This window comes from Muntiacus reevesi, chromosome 5 (assembly GCF_963930625.1).
Source record: "Muntiacus reevesi chromosome 5, mMunRee1.1, whole genome shotgun sequence".
Lineage (NCBI taxonomy): Eukaryota > Metazoa > Chordata > Mammalia > Artiodactyla > Cervidae > Muntiacus > Muntiacus reevesi.
The window spans coordinates 121,819,823-121,843,672 of NC_089253.1; the positions used below are offsets into that span (position 1 = coordinate 121,819,823).

At 42.9% G+C, this 23,850-nt stretch overlaps 1 protein-coding gene across 2 annotated transcripts in view; it reads left to right on the forward strand.

Moving 5' to 3' along the window:
• The window catches only part of NEK7 (NIMA related kinase 7), a 139,120-nt gene that overhangs the window by 106,653 nt on the left and 8,617 nt on the right, over window positions 1–23,850 (forward strand). For both annotated transcript variants that reach the window (XM_065936324.1, XM_065936325.1), the window contains exons 8-9: window positions 11,839–11,933; window positions 15,982–16,095. In XM_065936324.1, coding sequence (XP_065792396.1) covers window positions 11,839–11,933; window positions 15,982–16,095 — 209 coding nt within the window. The remainder of the gene's footprint in view (window positions 1–11,838; window positions 11,934–15,981; window positions 16,096–23,850) is intronic.

The window sequence follows — 23,850 nt, forward strand, 5'->3', positions numbered from 1 at the left end:
AGCTCTATGCTTTATTGTATGTTGGTTTTTTTTTTTTTTTCTGGTTTTGCTGAGGATTAAATCTGTAGGGCATGATTTATTCACAGTTCAGGTCTAAATATTATGAAACTACAAATAAAAGAGATGTGTATGTTCATAAAAGAAAATTCGAAAAAGTTTACTTTGAATGAATTCTATTCTGGAGCTATATTTCACTTAATTTTGTAAAGGAGATTTTTTTTTTCAGGAATTTAAGTCAATAGGACAGAAATACCTAGGATTTCTAGAAACTGTAATTATGCATTTATATTCTGTTTATTTTAAAATGTCTTTTTTTCAAAAATCAAATTTTTTTCACTTATTTTCACTTATTTTGATTTAATCATTATAAGGAACACACTTCCAAAGTTTTTTTGTATTTAACAATCCTTAAGAGATGATCAAATCTTTGAATTTTTTAGTTGTCGCTCCAGTTTCTATCTCTAATATGTATCATTTAATTCCATGATAATGTGTGAACCTGCAGTAAAATTTCTGGTTCTGTCACATTTTCTGTAGCAGATAAGGTTGTATAGACAGCCATGTTCCCGGCCAGTTTTCAGAACCAAGTTTTTAACTTAAAAATACGTCAACATGGAGCAATAATAATTCCTTAAATTTGGGGTTAAAAATTACATACCAAAGATGGTGTTGCTGGATGTTCAGATCATGTCCAGATCTTCAAAACTGGAGGGAAAAAAACAAATCTCAGAAGCCTTTAGTATTATTTCTGCCCCCACCACACACACTGTCTCCCACCCTTTCAACTTTCTTTTCTGTCCTCCTCAAACTTTAAGCACTTCCTGTTTGAACTAGGAAAGGATCCTTTTCTGTTGCAATATTCCTTTTTAATCCATTCTGATTGCCATATTCCCAGCAGAGAAAATCTCCTTTAAAGACATTATCTGATTATCTTACTTCCCCCAAATCTTCACCTGTTCTCTGTGGCCTAAGGACTGTCATGAAAAGTCCTTGGCTCAGCATTTGGGGTCCTCTGGGGGTGGTGTCCTCTGGCCCGCTCCCATCCTTGGCTACACGCCTTCATGATGTCTGCCATGCTTTGCTTCTTGCCTTGTTCTGAACATGGGACTGAAGGTTGTTTGTAGAGGATGGCACATTTCTGGATTGACCTGCCCGCTGTGCTGTAGGACCTTGATTTTATTCACTTTTCTCAGGTTCAGTTTCCAGGTTTCTGCAACTAGAAATGTGGGTAGTAACAGTGCTATGTTAACCAGCCCCTAACCTAATCATAAAATGAAGGTAAACGTGTTTTCTAAGCACTGTGGTGTGCTGTATAAATGCTAAGTTGCCTTTGTGATCGTGACAGTGGTGTGGAGGAGACAGAAAAAGAAAAGGGGAAGCAATTTATGAGCAATTTATGTCTCCTCTTGAAACAGCTGAACTGATTCATTCAGAAAAAAAAGTGCCATTTCAGGGTCCTGGACATAGCCTCAACAAGGCAAGTCCTCTTGATGGTTCTCACCTTGTGGTGGGAGGAAATAGATGAAGAGCAGACAAGAAGAGGGTTTGTTAGCCTCCACACGCAGCGACCAGCAGGGGGAGTATTTTAGAAAGGGCACACCCCTGCCAGGATGTGGGTCTGAACGGGGGTGAGAGGGTAGAGCGAGGCCCAGGGAGTGACCTCCCAGGCTGCCCCGGGGTGGTTCAGACCAGGGGCTGGAGCAAGGTGGGCGCTTCTGCAGGAGGTTTGTGGGTCCAGGGCCTCACCCACACGTGGGGGTGGCTCACCCCTTCCTCCAAGCTCAGCGGCCAGCCCTGCAGCTTTGGCGGGAGGACCCAGCTGTGACCTTCCCCTGCCCTTGGGATCAGCACACCCAGTGTGGTCTGCTCTCCTCGGGGGCTCCCCTGTGCTGGCCACTTCTTCTCTGGCTCTTCGACGGCCCCTTAGCATGTGCTTCACGGAACTGAGCAAAGTCTAAACCTCTTTGTGCTCACCAGCCCAGCACACGCCAAGTTTATCCCCGTGTGTGGTCTGACCTCTCGGGGTTCTCCGGTTTGTGTCCGCTTCCCCTTTTGTTTTCTCCATGGACTCAGGTTAAGTCAGATCTTCATTTAGTGCTTTTGTATCGAATTGGACAAGAGGGTGTGGCTGGGAGACTCCTTGTTGGAATATATATGTCTGTTCTTTCCTATTGTTTACCAGTCTTACAGATGTAAGACTTGTTAGAGAATGACAAGTGTGTGTGTATGTATCTCTAATTTTATGATGAGGGCACGTGTCCCCCTTGAGTCAAGCTCTCTCGGTAAGGGGCTCCCAGATTTCCCGATAGTGTGCCCCGGCCCCCCCAAGCCCTGCACCATGACCCCACAGGAACCTAACTGCACAGAACAGAAGTGGAAATTCCCTGTTAAAGTGCAGTTCCTCCTGATACGGTCTCTTCTATTTTATGTTACTAAAAATAATGCTATTTGCAATCCAGTAAGTTGATTTCACAACTCATTAATGGGTTATAACCTGCAATTTGGAAAACAGAGCCTGTGTTTACAGTACTTCTGTGCTGTTCCATTTACTTAAGGACCAAGTCCTGTTTATCTGCCTCCTGTTAGGCAGTCTGCTGGCTGGGCCAGTTCGGGTGGTCAGACAGGACTCAGTCATTCACAGAGCTGCCGGTGCTTGTGAGGACGGGACTCACGTGTGTGACTGTCCTGCTCACTTCACAGTCGCTGGGCTCCCCGAGGGCCTGGCGGGTGGGCACGAGCCGTGGGTGCAGACTCTTCGCCTTCCAGAGTCCAGGAGCCTGAGGCCCAGGGCTGGGTGGGCTGTGCACCCAGGAGGCAGTGAGGCATCCCTCTGGCCTGCGGGCACGCCCCTGTCCGGCGCTGTGGGTGCACTGGACCGGTACGTGGTGGCGTGGTCCTGACTCCGCCACTTTCCCGACTTGTTCCTCACCTCCCTGGGGTCACCGTATCCCACTCCGCACGCAGCTGAGGAGCCTCAGGTGGACGCGCTGTTTCCTGCCGGGCACGTGCCTTCTCTCCGTGCCCAAGCCTCAGAAGTGAGCAGGATCTGGAGGTCTTTCTTCATAACCCTCCTGTCGACCCGCAGCTGGGGCTGACAGTTCCAGAGAGGTGCCCCTTCAAGACTGGAAACTAAAACCTGTGAAGTAGGAACATGGCAGTCAAGGTGTGCGTTTTCTCTTGTCACCTTGGATTATTTTAAAATAATCCAAATGTATGATTTTTTAAAAAATATATGATTATTATTCAAGCCATATCGAACTACCTGTCTTTCCTGTGATACTGACCCAGAGGAATCCTCTCTTGCTCCTCGGTCCAGCAGCCGCTGTGGCAGTGAAGATGGGCACAGCAGTCTGCCATTTCAAGCAGTATGAGGCACCTTTTCTTCAGGCGTCACGTTGTGTGGGGGTTGGGTGGCGATCCCTGAGCTCACTCTATTTAATAATGAATCTGCTGCCCCTGACACACCACCCCTAGAGTTCCTGATCTTTATCGTGGTTTTTTTTTCTGTTTTTCTTAGACTTCTTATCTTTGAACATGCTGTGTGACTCACTCACTGTGCCTAGTCCTCTCCTTCTCCCTCCCTCACCACATATATCCTGTTGAGGACCGAGTCTCTGTGGTTTGGGTTCCCACCTCCTGTGTTCCAAGTGCCTAGCAGAGGACATAACGCAGAGTAGATGCTCAATACCTCCTGAGTGAATGAATTAGAGGCAGGCTGGGCCTCAAAGGGTGGATTTAACTAAGTCCGTCAGGAAGCAGAGGTTAGAGCATGCTGCAGGAAGCAACGGCAGTCAGCACTGAAGCATATTATTTCTGTGGTTATCCAGAGTCCGCTGTGGGCCCAGATGGCCGCCCTGCCTCCACATGGTCACTTGGCATTTCAGGGGTTTCCGTCTTGTGTGATCTTCACAAGGGGAAGAGATACATGGAGAATTCTCTTACTGACTCTCAGTTAAATCTTTCTGCTTGAGTGTAACACAGGTTGATTATCATTCATGTTTTATTGGATAAAACAAGTCTCTTTTTCATGCCTGTCTTCAAGGAGTGGACATAGTAATTCCCCCATGTCCAGGAAGAGGAGAACCAGAAGCAGTGAGGACCATGAGCTGGAGGAGAAACACCTCGGGGTTTTTGTATGTTTTTTTGTATGATTTGTACTCTTTCTCCTTGTTTATTTTTGTGACATATTTGTAGCTATTGCACCTGAAGAGTACTTAGCTCTCTTGATGGGATTGTATGGTGGTAAGGAAAGAGGAGGGGACCATACATGGCTTTGGGGCATGTCCATCATTCTGACTTAGGAGATTCTGAACAGAGGGATAATTTTTTAATCCAGAATAATTCATGAGGTATGCTAGAGTCTTGATCCCTGGTGAGTTTTCTCTTGATCAGTAAATCGGTGATTTTCTTTCCTGAACATACACATGATCAATTCAGTCGCTCAGTCATGTCCAACTCTTTGCAACCCCATGGACTACAGGCCTACCTGCCCATCACCAACTCCCGGAGTTTACTCAAACTCATGTACATGGAGTTGGTGATACCAATCTAACCATCTCATTCTCTGTCGTCCCCTTCTCCTCCCACCTTCAGTCTTTCCCAGCTTCAGGGTCTTTTCCAGTGAGACAGTTCTTTGCATCAGATGGCCAAAGTATTGGAGTTTCAGCTTTAGCATCAGTCCTTCCAATGAATGTTCAGGACTAATTTCCTTTAGGATGGACTGGTTGGATCTCCTTGCAGTCCAAGGGACTCTCAAGAGTCTTCTCCAACACCACAGTTCAAAAGCATCAATTCTTTGGTGCTCAGCTTTCTTTATAGTCCAGTTCTCACATTGATACATGACTACTGGAAAAACCATAGCTTTGACTAGATGGACCTTTGTTGGCAAAGTAATATGCTGTCTGGGTTTTTAATATGCTGTCTAGGTTGGTCATAACTTTCCTTTCAAGGAGCAAGCGTCTTTTCATTTCATGACTATAGTCACCATCTGCAGAGATTTTGGAGCCCCCAAAAATAAAGTCAGCCACTGTTTCCACTATTTCCCCATCTATTTGCCATGAAGTGATGGGACCAGATGCCATGATTTTAGTTTTCTGAATTTTGAGTTTTAAGCCAGTGTTTTCACTCTCCTCTTTAACTTTCAAGAGACTCTTTAGTTCTTCTTCTCTTTCTGTCATAAGGGTGGTATCATCTGCATATCTGAGGCTATTGATATTTCTCCCAGCAATCTTGATTCCAGCTTGTGCTTCATCCACATGATGGGAACCTTATTTTGGCCAATTTAAAACGTTTATAATAAAGATTGTTTTTACCCAGCTTTGCACATCAGCTGTGAACTGAGTGCCATGTAGCATGTGACCTGCTTTCTCTTCTGTGTCTCTAATTCAAGTCTCTAAAGTGGTTGTGATTACCTGGTTTAGGGTCCTTAGCAGTCAGTGAACAGCCAGTGTGCTTTTAAATTATACATGGTCATTTTATCCTTTCATTTGTCTTATGGTAAATATACTGGCTTCTCCCTCCACCCCCCCAAGAAAAAGCCCTCACAGACCGAACTGACCTCCCCCCCAGACTGTCCAGTGAGCTCAGAGGTCATGGATGCTTCAGGTCACAAGCTTTTCCGCCTCCCCCAGCGCCTGGCGGGTTCTTGGCCTGCAGCTGACTCAGCACGTGGGCTTGGCCCAGGCGGTGTGTGAATCATTAGTGCATTCGTGTCGGATTCCTACTGCTGCCCTAACAAGTTCCCACAGATGCAGTGGCTTAACACAACAGAGATGTACGCTTTTTACAGTTCTATGGGTCAGGATTCCAGCATTGCTCTCCCTAGGCTGCCATCAAGCCGTCTGTGGAATTGCTCTCTTTTCTGGAGTTTCAAGGGGAGACTTCTCCAGGTTGTGGGAAGCCAGGTCTTTGGTCTTGCAGGACCAAGGCCCCTGTCCCTTGCCCGTGTCACCTGAGTATGCCTGTCAGCTACTAGCAGCAACCCTTGTGGGAGTGACCTCCACCTCCTTGCTCCATCTTCACAGCCAGCATGGCAGGTGTAGACCCTTGCACGTGGCACGGACAGTCCCGGGTCTCCCTGTTTTCGGGTCCATCACCTCCCCCCCTGCAGAGCCCTTTTGCCATGTGACATGATGCACACGGGTGTGACCCCAGGGGTGGAGATCCGCCTGCTCCCTGGTCTAGTTCACTTGACAGTCTTCCCCCTAAAACCTGACGAGGTGACATGGTTTTGGTCAGAGGCTTCAATCGATGTTTCTATTACTGAAATTAAGTGCTTTCTTTTTTAGGCAGATGTTTTAGCGTTAGAATTTCACCTTTTTTAAATTATAGACCTTTCTTGGTGACACACATTTATTTTTCAAGGGAGCAAATACCACACTTGTCATAATAAAAGTTTCTAGCAAGAAAGTTGTTTCCTAGCATTACTATTAATTTATTAATAGTTCTGTTTTTCTAAATTATTTAATTTTAATTTAATTTAATTTAATTTTCTAAATTATTTAATTAAATGCTTATTTAATTCTCAGGGGGTATCTCCCCTTTGTACTTTTGAGTACATCATGGACAGGAATATAAGAGAAAGTAATTTTAACAAAACTTAGAGAAATTAAACTGCCATGAAATATAACCACATCATGTACTCCAAAGGTATATATAAGTAATTAAGAGTAGTTATCTGTTATTCAGGCAAATCCATTTGCACCAAAGTTGCATTTATTATATACAGTGAAATATTTCCTGTCTCACTGCTTGTTCTGGTGAAAAGAAGGGGAAAAAAAAAAGGCTTCATCATGTTCTAATATGGCACTTTACTTGCTTTCTTAATGTCTCCCAGAAGAGCAAAGATGGAGAATTTTCTTTTTGCGTATACATGTGTGATTTAGTTATCATATATGCTTGCTGCACCTCCCGAGGATGGAAGGGGTTTTTACAAAGCGCTGGCTACAATGCTCTGAGACTGGTCCTCATGCTGGACAAATATTTGAAACCCCTTGGGGGTAATTGTGATGTTGTTGTTGTTTGTGTTACAGGATTGTTTGAACTCCTCTTTGCCATTCAGAATGAGACAATGGTTCTCTGATTTTGTGATGTTGCCAGCAGGGTAAACGCATGGCCACCGTTCAGCCAGCCTCAGAATTTTCACACTGGGGTCTCTTGAGTGTACAGTTCATGTTCCCCACACTATTTGCGAGGGCGACACATCCTCCAGTTGCAACTTGGGAAACTAGTGCTCTTGAGCCAGGCATGAAAGCAGTTTCCTCTCTGGTGCCAGGTGCCACCTGCAGCCACTTCCCACACCTTCCCTCGCGCCTCTCTGTGGGCTCTCCTTGGCTGGTCACCTTCAGTTCAGTGTGGGTGGAGCCGTAAAGACAGCATATGCTGGGTCAGTATTGAAGGCTACTTGCACTGGTTTATTTAACTTTCAGTCCTTTCTTGACGTAAATCATCACGCTGGGAGGAAGCTGTTACCTAATTGTAAACTGTGCATGGTTAACCTCTCAACTACCATCACAAGTATTTATTTGAAGCAGAGGAGCTGCAGAGAAGCACTGATCCCTGACCCTCACCCGTGGCCTTTCGTGTGTACTTGCTGAAACTTGTAGAAGAGTTCTCTGCTTCTTAATTTGGAAAGATTCAGATTTTTTTTTTCCCAGTCATGTTTCACAGTGGTCCTCATGCTCACCACCTCACAGTGGTCACTTTTGACAAAATAACTGTTGAAATGCAATGGACAGGACAATCTGGCTGGATTCTAGGTCCATACCTTACTGGCTTTGTCACCTTTGGCAGATTACCTGACTTCCTTATGCATCTTCCCTACAACAAGATAATAGTGGGAATATCTCATGAAATGGCCCCCATTTCTCTAGACAGTGAGCCCCACAAGGGGCTTGGCCTGTTTACTTCTGTCTCGCCAGCACCTTGAATGGTGCAGGGGGCCTTGATAAACATTGTTGAAAGCTCAACAAGATAATACATGTGATCCATTTAACACAGTGCCTGGAGCAGAGAAACAGTAACTGTAAAATTATCTGGGTTTTAAATGTTATTAGTTACACTGGAAAGAATAAAAATTTATTTAATAAATGTCTTTCATAGAAGAAATATTGATCTACTACTGAGACATTCTGTACTGACCTGAAATAATATTCCTTACAATTAAGTAAATTTGGCCTCTCTCCATGAAGTCTGCCAACATAATTTCTGGGCTGACATACGAGTATGAAGGAAAAAATGAAAGTTAATTCCTATTCCCTGAAGTTGTGTGTGGGGGGGTGCGCACGCATGTTTAAATCAAATTGATGTTTAAGATGAGTTGTGTCCTTTCAGTTTTCCCAACAAGGAATGTTCAAAGCTTTCTCTTCTGCAGTTTATTCTAAGAAGCAACATTTCTACACTGACTTTGCTTGTTTGTACCCGACTTAGTCAGCTGTCCTAGGTGATAGTTTAAAATAGGAATATATTACTTTTCTCCACTTCACTTTTTGTATGGGCATTTGTAGGGTTTTTAAGAGTGCTACAGAATTTAGAGCAAAGGGATCTCAGAAATGAGCTCATCTTCCTCATCACTGCATCTTACAGATGAGGTGAGTGAGTAGAAAGAAGACTTTAGAGGTCCTGGCTAGCTCGTGGCAAAGGTAAGATGTGAAACATACTTCCTGACCTCTGACTGGTTTTTCCTTCCCTCCCTTAAACAAAACAGAAAAATAGCAGCCCAGATCTAACTGTATAAAAAAACGTTTCAGTGGTTACGTCATTTTTTCTCATTCAAGTCTTTGCAGCAATGGCAGTGCTAAATGTTTAGCTAAACTATTGGGAAAATTCTGTATGTAACTTATTCTGATGAAATGTAAGTTATTAACTATTTTAGTCATATATTCTGTAATAGCAGTTTAACAGAATTCTTTGGCTCTCTTAACATATTGTAGAACTTGTGAACATCAGTCTTCATTTGTACAGGGATACATTTTCTAACGTATTTATTGTTAATAGAGTGCTTTCCGTGTAAAACTCTTCTCATATAGCTAGAATAAGTCAATTAACGTAATGAAAACTTTTATATATATATATTTGAATGACTGTCTTAATATGTTTTAAAGAAAGGTCAGATAGCATTTTCATTTCTTAACAATGTTTGTGTGGTATCGGCCTTTCTGTTTTTTTATGGTGTTATCATCCGTTCCTCACTTCTCCTCATGTCGGGAGGTGGAGATGACAGACGTACTTGCTGTGGTGAATTCCATTCCCGTCGTGCGGGCGGTCACCCAAGGTGGAAAGACGCGGGCACCGCGCGTCCCGCGCTCTGAGGCGCCTCCGCGCCCCGGGGGTCGCGTGGCGGCTTTAACGCCTCCCGTCCCCCCGCACCTCGCCTTGTACAGCTGTTAGGGAGTCTCCACATGCTGGAGGCAGCACAGCTGTCAGGATTTTTTTTTTAAGAAGGGTTTTTAGGAAATAATCATATATTCATTAAGTTTGAAACATGGAGATTCAACGCAGCTCACCTTCTCCTAGTGCTTGAATTCTGCGGGCTCCCTGCCAGGTAGAGGGGGCGAGGGTGGGTCCTTGCTGGGCAGGGACCCCGCCTGTGCTCAGGTCGCTGTGCAGGACAGGGCGCCCGGCGGGGAGCAGCGCCCCCCTCGGCGCCGACATGCGGGAGGCAGCCTTCCTCTCACTGCCGCCGACGCCCCGGGACCTGGGGTGTCGCTCAGATTTCCGCTCTGAGGTGGGAGCAGGACACAGAACGGAAGGAGGAGGCATTCTGGCAGAAGTGCGGTGCTACTGGTGGCTTATCGGCAGAGTTGGCTCCTTCCGACGTGACGTGCGGGAGAACCAGCGTCGAGCGGAAGCCGCGGCGTGGGCTGCGGGCGTGACCGTTGCGGGTGACCCCCCGCAGCGCCCCGGAAGCGAGTCCTCTGCTTTGAGGTCTTCGCCGACTCCGGTGCAGTGTCCTGGAGCCCTTGCCGTCATCCGGCCTCCCTGCCCCTGGGCTCGAGGGCCGGCGGCGGCGTGTGGGCCCCGTGCGGCGGTCCAGGTGTGATGCCAGGGCAAACGCGAGCGTTTCTTCATCCACCTTGCACTCTCCTCAGACCCCTGAGGTTATCAGCAGATTTCCCTGAGCTAATCACCTTCGCCTCTGGTAAACCCTGAACCTTCACGCCTCACTGTTTCCCGTCGCCTCCCAAGTGGATTCCGGGGAGCCCCTCTCCGCGGGTCACGGCCCCCCGCGCCGGGCCCTGGACCGGGAGTTGAGGCACAGCCGCCGCCTCCGCTGACCGCGCGCGTCCAGTCAGCCCACACGACGGGCCAGAGGGCTCGCGGCTCCCGGGGCCGCGGAGCGAGTGTGTGTCCTCCTCTGGGGTACTGCACGTTCTTCACACCCAGCCGTTTCCACAGGTTGTCTGGCTTTTCTCCTCCCGAGGGGAATCGGCAAATTTACGCGTCTTCACAGGAAATGCTGCAGTTAAATCGTTTATGTCTTGTCTGCCTCTGATAGCATCCGAACGTGTCATACTTTATTTCAGTTTTATCCTCCTGTTTGCACACTCCTTTTTTCACTTCCTAATTTTTATGAATACCTCCCCTTCCATCCATTCTGACTAAGGCCATCCGTAGTTTGAAAAAGGGGTTCCAGCGTCGGTAGGATTTCCCGTGCAGGGGTGGCTCTGTGGTGTCTTCCCCTTTTAGCCAGTGTCGTTTCCGCCCCGGCGCCTGTAACGCCGTCCCTGTGGAGGAGATGTGTTTGAGCACGGCGCCTTGACTTCGTTGGGTCCATCCTTGTTGCCTCTACCCCAACACCCCTGTTGAGCATCCCGAGTTACAGCCTCACGAGATTTACTGTGAACTCCTAGGGGGTTCTTAACAATTGGTAGAAGAGGGGGAAAGAGCTTTTCTCTGTGAGTATTAGCACAGTTTGGTAGCTGTTGCCTCAAGCAAGTAAGATTTCTAAATATTGTTCTCAGACTTCGATTTTCTATTTGGCAAAAAGCCTTAGGCAAAATGATGGTGAAATAATAGCCATCTAAGTTTGAGATTTTAAGATTCTCCCTTCAAAAGTTACTTAAATATTTCTGCCCTTGAAAATTTAATGTGAATGCCTTATTTAAGACATTTAATAAATATTAAATATATTAAAAAGAAAGTTTATTCAAAATAAGCTAACATCAAAACAAACCCCAAATTATCCAGGGCACCTTGTGTCTATAAAGGTCTCAGTAGTAACAGTCTGAGACGTTCTTCCAGAGATGTCACTGACCTTTTCACGTATGTTATTATATAACCCTTTGATATACAAAATTCTGTTTTAGTCTTTCTAAAGTGGGAGTTAAGTACGGTTCTGACGGTTGGTGACTATATAATTTGTAATTTTAAGAGTCACAACAGTATTCTAAGGGATGTTTCTGTAAAAGTTGATAGGTATGCTTTATACACACTCCACCAATTGTTATGTATTACTATGTATTTTAAAATCGCCATGTTGTCATGCTTGATTATTTGGGACATACAAGCCATGTTTATAAAAATTAAGAAATGAAACCAATGTGAGCCACTTAGTAGATTTTGCTAGAATTCCTTCTGTGCTCCTTAGACTCTACCTGAATTAAAGAAATAAAATAAAGTGGCACTCACCTCCCCCTTTTTAATGTGGGACAGATGTAAATGTGCTGCTCACGATCAGGGGAAAAAGGAAATTTAAAGGTTCTGGAGTATGCCCCAGAACAGTTTTCTGATCTTAATTATTTTGATGACATTTTAATCTAAAATTTTGGATGTAATTTCTTACCACAGCTGCATCTTCATTTTTATCCTCCTCTTGTTATGTCTGGTTTCTTTTTGCAGTGGGTACACCTTATTACATGTCTCCAGAGAGAATACACGAAAATGGGTACAACTTCAAGTCTGACATCTGGTCCCTTGGCTGTCTACTGTATGAGGTAGGTAATGCTGATAAGTTTGGTACACTCAAGTGCTTTTACTTACTGGAATGTGTTTCCCCTGTCCTTTTAGTATATAGTTAATTTTTTTCTAGGTGATGTTTAAGAATTAGCTTTTTAATTATGAGGAAGTTAATTCATTGACTTAGTAACTGGTTTTATAATGTAGTTTAGTAACTACACATTTCTACACATTTATTTTCTCTAATATAATTTTAAATTGCTTCCTTTTGATCGAAATTTAATTTCTTAAATGTTTTTATGTTAATATAATGTTGCTGCATAATCTTATAAAAATATACATTTGAACATCTATTAAAAAAAAAAAAACTTGCCCATGCATAGCTAGAGAGATGACAATGGAATGGATTTAAAATATGAAAGCATGATAAATATCTTTATCAATTTTTTTAAACTTTTATGTAAAGTAATTCAGCTTTCAGGATAGTTTATAAAGAGATAATTCTTCTAGGTTATCACTTAGTTTAGTTTCTGTGAGTAACACTTTGTATTGGTAAAGCTTGATGAAATTCTCTCAACTGTTCTGGTGATAATTTATCAAAGAAAGATGGAATTATGTAGACAGGTCCTCTAGCAAGTATTGCAGTGTGACAATTTGGGTGAATAGAAGAAAGCATGCTATGAGCATGTTTTATTCTCGTTATATAGTAATGGTGTCAGAGAAGGCTCAAGCTAGGGACTTCTTTAATTGAATGGTAATTTTCTTCAGAATGTGGGCTTCTAGTCAGTGCTGTTCACTAAACATTAGCCTACATCTCGGTAACTCTTTTAATAAAATAAAATGAAGGAAAATAATACATGGAATCCTTTTCATATTTTAAGACATAGAAAGGAAGTCTAAAGTGGATAGATAGAAACCAGTGTATTTGTTACTATTTTCTGTCTCCTGCCTTTCTGGCTTAAATAAAATATGATGACATCATGTATTTTAATTGTTCCACCTTTACTTGGAAGTAGAGCATCAAAAGGCTTTTTAAAATGTGTGTCATAATCTTTAATTACTGTTTGCAGATTGAAGGTCAGACTTCCTTAATGTAAGGAACCTGAGATTATTGTATTCTTCCTACTAAAATAACAACCACTTAGGAGCTTTTAAATAACATCCCTGGGATAATTTTTTTAAGAAAAGTTATGAATTAGTGATAGAATAAAATACATTTTTGTTTGTATTCACTGTTCACATGAGATTAAAAGAGGTTTATGCTCAGTAATATTATATTCTGTTAATAATTTCATACAGTATTGCACTGATTTGACTATGTTGTTATTGTAAAGTTTAAAAGGCACTTTGTACATTTTAAAATATTTTATACCTATTTAGGCAACCTTAGATTCTTTCAGGCCATAGTCTAATAAATTATCAAAGCAACATTTTCCCTTTATATACCTCAAAGTAAACTGCAAATTGGTTTCCACTAAGGAGAGTAAATTTAGCAATGAAAAAGAAAAAGTTCAGTTGTTATTTGAGAAGTCTGCATAATTCTTTTAGGACCAGCAGATTCCCGTGTCAAAACTGGAATAATCCTTCACATTATGAATTTGCCTTTGAGAGGCAGCGTCCCATTTTTATGTATACTTGAAATGATCACCAAAATAAAAATTATTTCTTTGGATGCTCCCACATTCATGCGTATTATGTGTTGGGAATGATTTTGAGTGAAAGTATTTAATGTGTTGGCATTAGTTTTCAGCTCAGAGTATTTTCCCAATTGTTCTATGCAAGTCATTGAGAAGAACTAGAATTTCTTCTAAGGATTTAATTTACTTTGATGTTGTATCTCTTTCTAATATAATGTCAATAAAAAATGCCCAGAAGTTTATCTTTAAGAAAACTGGCCATAGCATCTCCTAGACATTTTCTATTGTATCCCACTAAGACTTTACCATTCACAACGAAGGAGTGGGAACCCTTTTTTGAAAATGTAATTTAAACTCAGCAAATTAGACTTTCAAATATTCCTGAAACCTCACACACACACACACACACAAAAAACTGGCAGTACAGTTTTAATTGATATGCAACAAAGTAGACTTTACTAATTAAAATCAAGATGCTCTGCTTTTGCTACACGGACCTTTACATGGAAAAGTAGGTTTTACACATTTCCTTTATTGTTCAGTGCAGCAATCGCATCCTTCCAGGGTTGTAGGTTGGTGGCTTACAGTTCAAAAAAAAAGAGAGAGCTGCCACCAGCCCCGAAGACAGACAGTGGGCCCTCGTCCCTCCGACACCCCCAGAATACTAATCAGGGAAGTCGGACCCTGGAGGTCAGGGAGCAAGTCAATCATTCTAGCGATCGTCTCAGTGTGGAGGATCAAATTAGCCTGAAAAATTCAGCTGCTGGGAGGAGAGGGCGAGCAGCTGTCAGGGGCAGCATCGAGATGCACTAATGAACCAGATGAATAGTGCAAAAGCTTGAAAATAAAAACAGGACAGTTGACATTTTTCATCTGTCAAAGCAGGAGATGCATGAAAATATACTATTCCTGTTTAACTCCTTAGGGGACGTTCAGATTTTTTTTTTTTTAACACTGCAGTATTGAGACAAAAGTACTGTAATGAGCTCCTGGCACGTGATAACGAACACACGTACATTTACTTAGGGTTTTTGCAAACACAAGGAGACAATAGTTTACACACAATCTATTTTTTTTTAAGGGGACATCTTAAAAGATTCTGTCTTATCACAGAGTGTCCTCCTATCTTAACAGAAGATGTAATTATTATTGTAACCGTTCTTCTGGAAATGTCCTCTCGGATGGAGCGTTTTACACATTTAGGGACACACACCTGGTTTGGGGATTTCTCCTCGTCGTGGGGAACACCTCTTCTGAAGGTGGTTTGGCAGGAGCTGTAGCGAAGAGCTGGGGGGCGGCTCTACGGGCCCACATCCCCCAGCCCCGCGGTCCAGGCCCGGAAGGAGTTAAGCTCTGCTGCAGCCCCGACAGATGAGAGCCATTTTCAGCTCGTCCCATCCCCGCTGACGCCCACCGAGGAGCCCTGCTCGGCCCAGCATGTTGCACGCACGCCCAGCCTGTCTGGGGAATGTACACATTGTCCTTCCAAAATCAAACTTATTAGCACATGTAGAAAAGGGTGACTGACTTGGGGGCAGCCTTGCACTCCGTGTTGTAGTCATGCTGCTGCGGTTCAGAGATTTAGGAGGTTTGAACAGGAGGCGAACATCCTCAATTGAATCTTGAGTTTGTAACCCCGCTTACCGCAGTCCTTGCTCGCACTTGAAATGTCAGGTTAGAACCTGGTCTTAAAGTTGAATTCGATAATGTCTTTTTTAAAGTCATTCATTCTTTGAGTGTGTTTTTTTCTTTTCCCCTGCATAAAAATCCCATTTGGATGCCTTGAATTAGTGGCCACAACTCCTAGGGCTTTTGAGCACGTTTAGTGTTTCTGAGACATTGTCACAAAAGGAAAGGAGTTCTAATTCACTGTGAACTAGTTTAAGTATCAGTTAGATCATTCAGGTTGAGAGGACATTTTTTTAATCTCGGAATACCCTTTTCCTGCAGAGACTGTCCTGAGATAAAATGCTATGTGTACCGTTCCCTAAACCATTGCTGGATTATATTGCAGTTTTAGCTCGTTTCATTTTTGTTGTATTTTAACCATTGAATGGTTGATATTATACCATTCATGTTTGTCTGGTCGTGAGATACACTAGTTGTTCCTATTGCACTGTATTTACAAAGAGTCCTAAGTTATGTTATTTTTGTAATACTGTTTAACGCTGCCTAAGTGTGTGTGGGTGTGTATATATAATTCTGTGCTAACCATTTCTCCCTTCTAGGAAAGTTTAAATGTTAAAAATAATAACCAAAAATTGAAGTAAGACATTTTAGGACTTATGAAGTAATTCTCTGAAAAGGATGTTCATGAAAAGCCAAATGCCTGGAGAACTTTATTTAAAATGTTTGTAATTATCCCCTCCCCTCCAGTGTCATATGCTCGATGAAACCTCCTTTAAAGTTAACGTGTAAGTGTATCAGTTTCATTGGGAGCGTTTTGCAGATGGCAGCGTTACAGAGTCCTTTCTATGGCGACAAGATGAACCTGTACTCGCTGTGTAAGAAGATAGAGCAGTGTGACTACCCGCCTCTCCCTTCAGACCACTATTCAGAGGAAGTAAGTCATCTTTTAGTTTGTATGTCCACGTTGTTCATTTTGCTAATGCTTGCATTTTATTTTGGGCCCTTCTCTATCCCATGATGCACATGCCGAGTGTAGGTGGCAGAGAGAACACCTTCATTCTCTCAGAGGCTTGGCTGTTAAAAGAGTTGCCCACAGTTCATCCATCACATGGAGAGGAACCCCACACCACGTGCAGTGTCACAGTGGGTGTGATGGGAACGGTGGCTGATCACGCCTCCTGGACACAGCGCCCAGGCTCTGGGTGACCAGCACATCCAGTGTCCCTCCCCATGTCCACGGTCTCAGAGCAGCTCTGACTCCCTCTTCTGGCAGAACCTCCCTCCTGCCCACGTTTTCCCAGAATGGAAGCAAACATCTCTCAGCTGCGTGTCTCTCAGCCTTGTTCCTTCAGCTTTATCCTCGCTCTTATTACTCTCATCAGGCCCATCCTGTAACCACCTCCCCTCTGCAGTCAGATTAGTGTGGGAAACCTTTGAGGTCATCACTGTAGACGTGGTAACAAAGTACCTTTGAAGAAACTGAAAATGTTAGAAGACGTTACCTACTGAAGATCTGAGCGGGGTCCTTGCTTGCTTTGGGAAACCCACTGAAATGAGTTGTTTTGGCCTCCACCCGACATCCAGGGTTCTCCTGCACAAAACATCTCCCACTTTTGACTAATGCATCATGATTTTACCAGTATTTGAGGAGTTACTGCAGAATAGCAGTGTCTCAGGTTAACTAATGTGTTCACATAATTCTTTGGACAGCTCACTGGGGACCCACCCAGAGAAAGCACGGTGTCAGGGACCTGCTCATGGGCAGCAGGGGTTCTGCCCAAGGAAAATGGAAAGGGGCAGAGGGAAAAAAATGAAGCAATTACGTTCGCCTTTCAGTTGGTCTTGTCACTCTTTCTATTTCAAAATGCAGTTGGTTCTAGTTTTATATAAGGAAGATTGAGTCCATGTAACTTGAATAATAAAATCTCTCTAAAGAATTTTTACCATATGGAAAAAGCACTCATGGTCCTAGGATGTTGAAAGTACTTTTTTTCCCCTGATCGTTTTGATGCTGATAATCAGGGACACTTGGATTTTTTGTGTTCAGGTGCTTAGAATAAACTCTTACAAGACAGCGCTGGTAATTTTAGAAGCATTATCTTTATTTGATGTTAATGCTATTATTATGTTAGCCATTTTTAATTACTATTTTGGGTGTGGAATATAAATACGGCATTTCACAAAACCGGCTCTAGCACTCTCGGCCCGCAAACGCGGGAGGGTGTGAACAGTCGTGCAGAATGATGGCGAGGGTGTCAGGGGCCGCTCTTTGTTGTGTCATTCACGCTGTCTCCTCTCTTCCACGAAGCGCATGAATATTTCACGTATCTGCATCCTCATCCGCTATTCCTCTTGACTAATTTTCAGACCGTCTGCATTTGCATTTCACATGGTAGCTGATGAGGAGATGCCCGCGCAGCAGCGGAGCCTCAGCAGGCGGTTACCATGGCGACCTCCAGCCGGATTTTAATGATGATGCCACTGGTGGTTCGTTGAAGTCGGCCTGCCTGCAGGGCTACTTCACTGCAGCTAAGTGTGAAGTTGGATTCGCGGGTTCTCAGCCGAGGGGCACATATCAAAGTCTGGCCCAGACAGAAGAAGGTCTCACAGTTGGGAAAGGAAAAGAGATTCCACTTTTTACTTCCCTCCATATAGTTTACCAGTCTTGAAACGAGGTATGAAGCAAAACGCGTTATATGATGTACTTACCAAAAGAAGCTAGTATGTTCCCTCAGATTGGTAAATCCTGCTGCCGCACAGCAATAAAACAGAAAGCTGTAGTAGGTTGGTAAACAGGGAACCTAATTCTTCAAAAAATACAGACTAATGATCTTACTTTAATCTGTTCTGTTAGGTAGAGAAGTTCCCAGAACAAGAGCTTTGAAGTGCAGATGTGCTGATAAATATTTTCTCTCCATAAGCAGGAACTCGGTTTGTTTGGAAGATAATTACTCAGAGTTTATGGTAGCAAAAAACCTGAACAGATACCATACTGCCATACTTCAACCGTATCTTCAATACTGCTTTATATAGTATGCCTTTTAGATCTTTTAGAAGTCTAATTTTTTTTTTTAGTATGGCAAAAATTTAGGAAACAGAGAAAAGTGAAATATAAAGGTTTTAAACAGTAAACTTTTAATTAAAAGATCACTCCATTAGGTACCAATTTTATAGCTCAGATGGCAACAGACTCTGTATCTGTTTGAAAATTGAAACTTTTAAGCAAAATTAATTTCCCACCAGATACCTGTTTGAAAGCTTACCAGTTTGATTTAGCTACTGCTAAATTTTTAAGGCTCCTGCTCAAAGAGGAGACACACAGGGAACATTTTTGTTCATGAGAATAAAAGCTGTGCCTCCAACCAGCCTCGACTGGTAGGCGTCCTGAGGAGCTCTACGAGGTCTATTTCCAGATATGGGTGTTCTGTGGGGAAGAGCTCAGAGCTTAAGAGCTTGGGATTTTTCATTTCTTATAATCTAAGACAAAGATTCACTTAAGCATTAGAAACCAAAACTGAGAAGTATTGCTAGTATTCTTTGGAAAAATAAAGTTGTCTGTCAGATCTTTCCTGTTGAACTGTGCTGCTGTAATTATGTACAAATGATTAGGGTTCTCGATTGAAACATCTCAGCTACACATGACTGATATTTAGAATGTGTATTTTAGAGTTCCCTAAAATAATAGCTTTATGACTTTTGGTGATCAGTATTCTTTTCTAGTAGTGGTCTCATCCATGTATGATAGGGAGTTATTGTACTTAACAATAGAAGTATTGTTGGTTGAAAAGATGGATATTTTCCCTGAACTCTGTCTTAGTTTTAATGAAATTTAGTATTGTTGGTAATTTGGGAAGATCCCCTGGAGAAGGAAACGGCAGTCCACTCCAGTATTCTTACCTGGAGAATCCCATGGACAGAGGAGCCTGCTGGGTTAGTCAGTCCACGGGGTCTCAGAGTCAGGCACGACTTAGCGACTAAACAGCAGCAACTAAAATTGTTGGTGATGAAGAAATTAACATCAGTGCAGCAAACAGTTTTTGAATATGCACTGTGTCCAGGGAGTCCTGATTCCCCTGGCCCCTCATAGTCTGATCCGGGTTGAGCTGCCCAGCTTTCTGGGCACAGCACCCTCTCTTCGTTCCTGAGCTCCAGCACGCAGGTTCTCCCAGAAGGCCCAGGAATTCCCATCCTTCTGTGGGCGCTGTCTCCTCTTGTTGACATGCCCTGCCCTCTCTGCCCTATCAGGTGGACTCATCCTCTTTAGAACAAAGCCTGGCCATTGCCTCCCCCTTAAAGTCATCCTGCTCCCTTTCTCCACTTCTCAGGCCCTCTTCCCTTGGCAGTCACACTGCTTTATAATTCCTTTTTTTTTTTCCTTTGAGGTATAGTTGATGTATAGTATTACGTAAGTTTCAGGTGTACAACATAGTAAGTCACAATTTTTAAAGGGTATTTGTCTTTTCCTGACTTATTCACACAGCATAATGCCCTCCAAGTTTATCTATCTTGTTGCAAATGGCAAACTTTCTTCTTTACGGCTGAGTCGTATTCCATCGCATATGTGTACCTGGTCTTCATTGCTCGGTGGCTCCACCTCCAGACCTGTCTAGCTCCTGTGCCTGGACAGTAGTGACTGCTTTTCATCTGTGTGTCTCTAGGGCCCAGCACACTAAAAAGGTTCAGTGATTGATCAGTCAACGGAGAAAGTGAGTTAAAGGAATAAATGAGAAAAAGAATGAATGAACCAATTAATGTCAGTGGAATGAGTGAGCAAATGTTCTTACAGAACCCTAGGTAGTAAGGAAGAAATTACTCAAAAGACAGGTCAGGGGTGTGATGTTTCTTTTATTGATACTACCTGCAAGTGATTTTTTTCAGTCTTGTAAACAAGCTATATCATATATAGAATGTCCATCTCCATTCACTAGGAAATAAGACAGATTTTTTTCCCCTTCAATGTTTAGTTTCTCTGGGAGACACTGGAGTAATCATCAGAATTATGCATTTTTCACTCTTGTTTACTAAATTATCTCAGGAAAATCTAAGATTAAAAAAATAGTGAATAGTTATATTGAAAGTCATTGAGAAAGTGCACACTGTGGTTCTTTATTGAGCTGGTTCTTTTTAATCGATATCTGAAAATCTGAGCATTAACACCATGCAAAATATATATTTGTCTTTTCTTTTCTTTTTTTTTTAATTAAAAAATCTTAGCTAGCCTAAATAGAAAAGACACAGGAAAAGTTGGAGAGAATTGTGCCACAGAGGTTTGGAAGGAAGTTCTGAAAAGTTGAGTAAAGAGTTTGCTGATGAAAGTTAAAAATGGAAGTGAGTAGAGAGAATAAGAGTGATCTTGGTCTGAGAATATAGAGTAGGGAGAATCTGAAGATTTGAAAACAGTACGAGTGAAAAAGAAATTTAAGCACCTATTAGAACATGGTGAGATGGTTAAATCTTTTTAATGAAGTGGATGGTGTCATTATAACAATGCCTCCTGACCTGAACTGTTAGGCAAATGCTTATCTGTTTACTAGTAACTTTAAATCTATTAAAGTAAATGACAAAGATCTTTGCAGGATACAGTATTTGTGGTTATCTTATAGTTGTATTTTTGAAAGCTTGCTAATTTAGTAGCTCTTACTACTTTTATTTATAGGTGTGTGTGTGGATATATATATATATATATAAAATTTTGGGATTAGAATTATTAGACCAGTAATCATTTTTCACATTATTTAATGCCTCTCTTTTTGTACATTAAGTTTGTTTGTTTTGTGGCTTTATATCTCCAGCCCACAGACAGAAAAAGAACTGTTTCTATTAAAACTCAGTTAATGAGACTACTTCTCAAATAATGTGATCAATCCTTTAAAATACCAACCTAAAAGGTCTAGTAGAGAATGGATGGAGTCTCATAAATGTTCACCTCCAAAATCATCTTTTTTTTCTTTCTTTTTTACTTGCTTCTTCCATTATGTTTTCTTCCTTCTTAGACACAGTCTCTTTCTCTTCTTTTTTTTTTTTTTTTCCCCTTTAAGTTAGAGAAATGAAAGGCAGGAGAGGAGGGTTTTTCCCCCTGGAACAGCTCAGCAGTACACACTGGACATGTCTTCCCTACCACTTCACTCAGATGAGTAAGAATTTCCAGCATCATTTTTATGATTCCTTAAAAAAAAAAAAATGCAGCAGCATTGTGATTGACGCAGTGTGTGTCAGGTGTACGGCAGGGTGATTCAGTTATATGCATGTATATTTTTCAGATGCTTTTCCATTATAACCTGTTACAAGATACTATTCGTAGTTCCCTGTGCTATACGTAAACCCTTGTTGCTTACCTGCTTTATGTACAATAGTTTATATTTGTTAATCCCAAACTCCTAACTGACCCCTCCTCCCCTTCCTTTGCCCTTTGACACCTGGAAGTTGTTTTTTGAGGACCCTGCGTCCTGTTTTGCATAGTGACTGCCCCCATGTACACCCGCGCCCACAGTGCAGGAGGGTTGCTTTCTCTCCGCATTCTCTCCAGCATTTCTTGTCTGTGGACTTTTTGATGATGGCCATTCTAACCAGTGTAAAGTGATACCTCGTCATGGAATTTTCATTATTCTTGAAATTAGATAAGTATTGACATTTTTTCCCAGAGTATTTACAGTATAAGGATTAAAAAGCTTGGTCCTTGCTCTGTTTTATTATATATGAGTAACAAAATAATAATATATTTTGAGTTGAGCTAAACTGACTTCAGATAGTTATAGGTTATTGCAGAGTATAAATATATTTACATGGCTTTAAATAAAATTGGAATACTGAGGGTTTTTTTTCAGCTTGTGAAACCACCATTTTCTTTCACCCACATAAGAACTTTGCTGCTGGAGAAAGAAGGTCTGCGGCATTATTCCCGTTTCACACGTGAGCAGAAAGGGACCCGACAGTATCAGAAGGAACCCTAGACTACAGGGCGGCCTCCCAGCATCCGCTGCTTGTGCCGGGGCAAAGCAAGCGGCGAGGGGGCTCTCAGGGGCCACGCGTGGTCCCGCCCCGGCTCCTGGGCGCCTCTGGTCCCTGGCCCTGCCCTCGCCCCCAGCCCCGCCGCCGCCTCCCCCGGCTCTGCCTCCCTGGGGCCCACGGTTCGCTCAGAACACCCCTCCGCCTGGTTGGGGCTCGGCCACGTCACACTGAAGGGAAAAAGGGAGGGGATTTTTCAGAAGGGCGGGAATGATTTTTACATATTGGAATATGTGGAAACGACTACGTGTTTCAAATAAGGTATCAGAAGTATTGATCCATAGCTGTGCTGAACAAAAAACAAAACTGTTTTACAGTGTGTTGTAATTTTACTTAGGCTTCATTTCCCAAACGGTTACCCTTGAGGAAAGTACTGAATGAAAGCTTTAAAAGCCATAACTGGTTTTTCGTTTCGCGTAACTCACTTTCGGCTGTGCTGGGTCTTCTTGCTGTGCGGGCTGCTCTCTAGCTGCGGTGGAGGCCACTCTCCAGGGGCGCTGCTGGCGCGCCTCCTCGCTGCGGCTCCTGCTGCGGAGCGCGGGGCGCCTCACCCGGGCGGGCGCGGGGCGGCACCCGCCTGGCTGCTCCGCGGCGCGGGGCATCTTCCCGGGCTGGGGCTCAAGCCCAGGCCTCCTGCATCGGCGGCGGATGCTTTATCACCGAACCACCAGGGAAGCCCCATAACTGGTGTTTTAAACTGGCACTTACAAGTGATTTCTCTTTATATGTAAAATTCAGAATACGCTTAAAGAGGCTTTTTAAGAAAGTTGCCTCTTTAACGAAAAACATGACTTTTTTTTTTTAGCTCGGAAAAGAGCTACTTTACGTAAATTTTAAAAGTGTCAGGTACAGATTATTTTTGTATACTTTGAAATTCAAATCTTTTTATTCATTTGATCAGTCTAAATCATTCTATAAGAATAAATGAGACTGTGTGGCACAAATAATATTTGGAACTACATCTGTTTTCACAAATATTTCTCTAGTTCTTATAATTATGTAATCCATGCTAAGTGATATGAGAATATTTTACTTTATTTCTTAAAAAAGTTTTGGCTACGCCAGGTCTTAGTTGAGGCATACAGGGTCTAGCTCCCTGACCAGGGATCAAACCTGCGCCTCCTGCCTGGGGAGTGAGGAGTCACGGGACCACCAGGGAAGTCCCAAGAATATTTTACTTTAAAATGTAGGAGGACATCTAATAACATTAAATATAACCTATAACCTTGCCACTGTTTATTGAAGTTAATATTACCTCAGACACTACTAGGAGCGTTTGATTTTCCTTCCTGGAAACGGCTTTAGGAAGTTTGATACTCCCATCATTTATATCCGTTGACCCCTTCCTTCACTCAGAGTTGCCGTGTAAGAGTAGATCTTTAAACTTTGCATGTTCATTTTTGCTTAAAAGTATATATAAGCAGGTCCTTTGTTCACTTATGCTTCTGACGCGACACTGGGGACTCGCTCCTCTGAGATGAATGCAAAGCGGTGCCCTACATTTCACACATCCTCTGGGATCCTGTGAAACCATTAGCTTTCTCTAAGGCGCTTCTGTAAGGTTTCAGGAGACACCGAGTGATCTTCAGTTGCGGACTGAAGCCCTCGCGTCCCCTCGTGAGGCTGGTGTGCGGGAGGGCTCTCTCCCCTCCCGCGCCCCCCGAGTCAGTCCCTGGCGCCACTC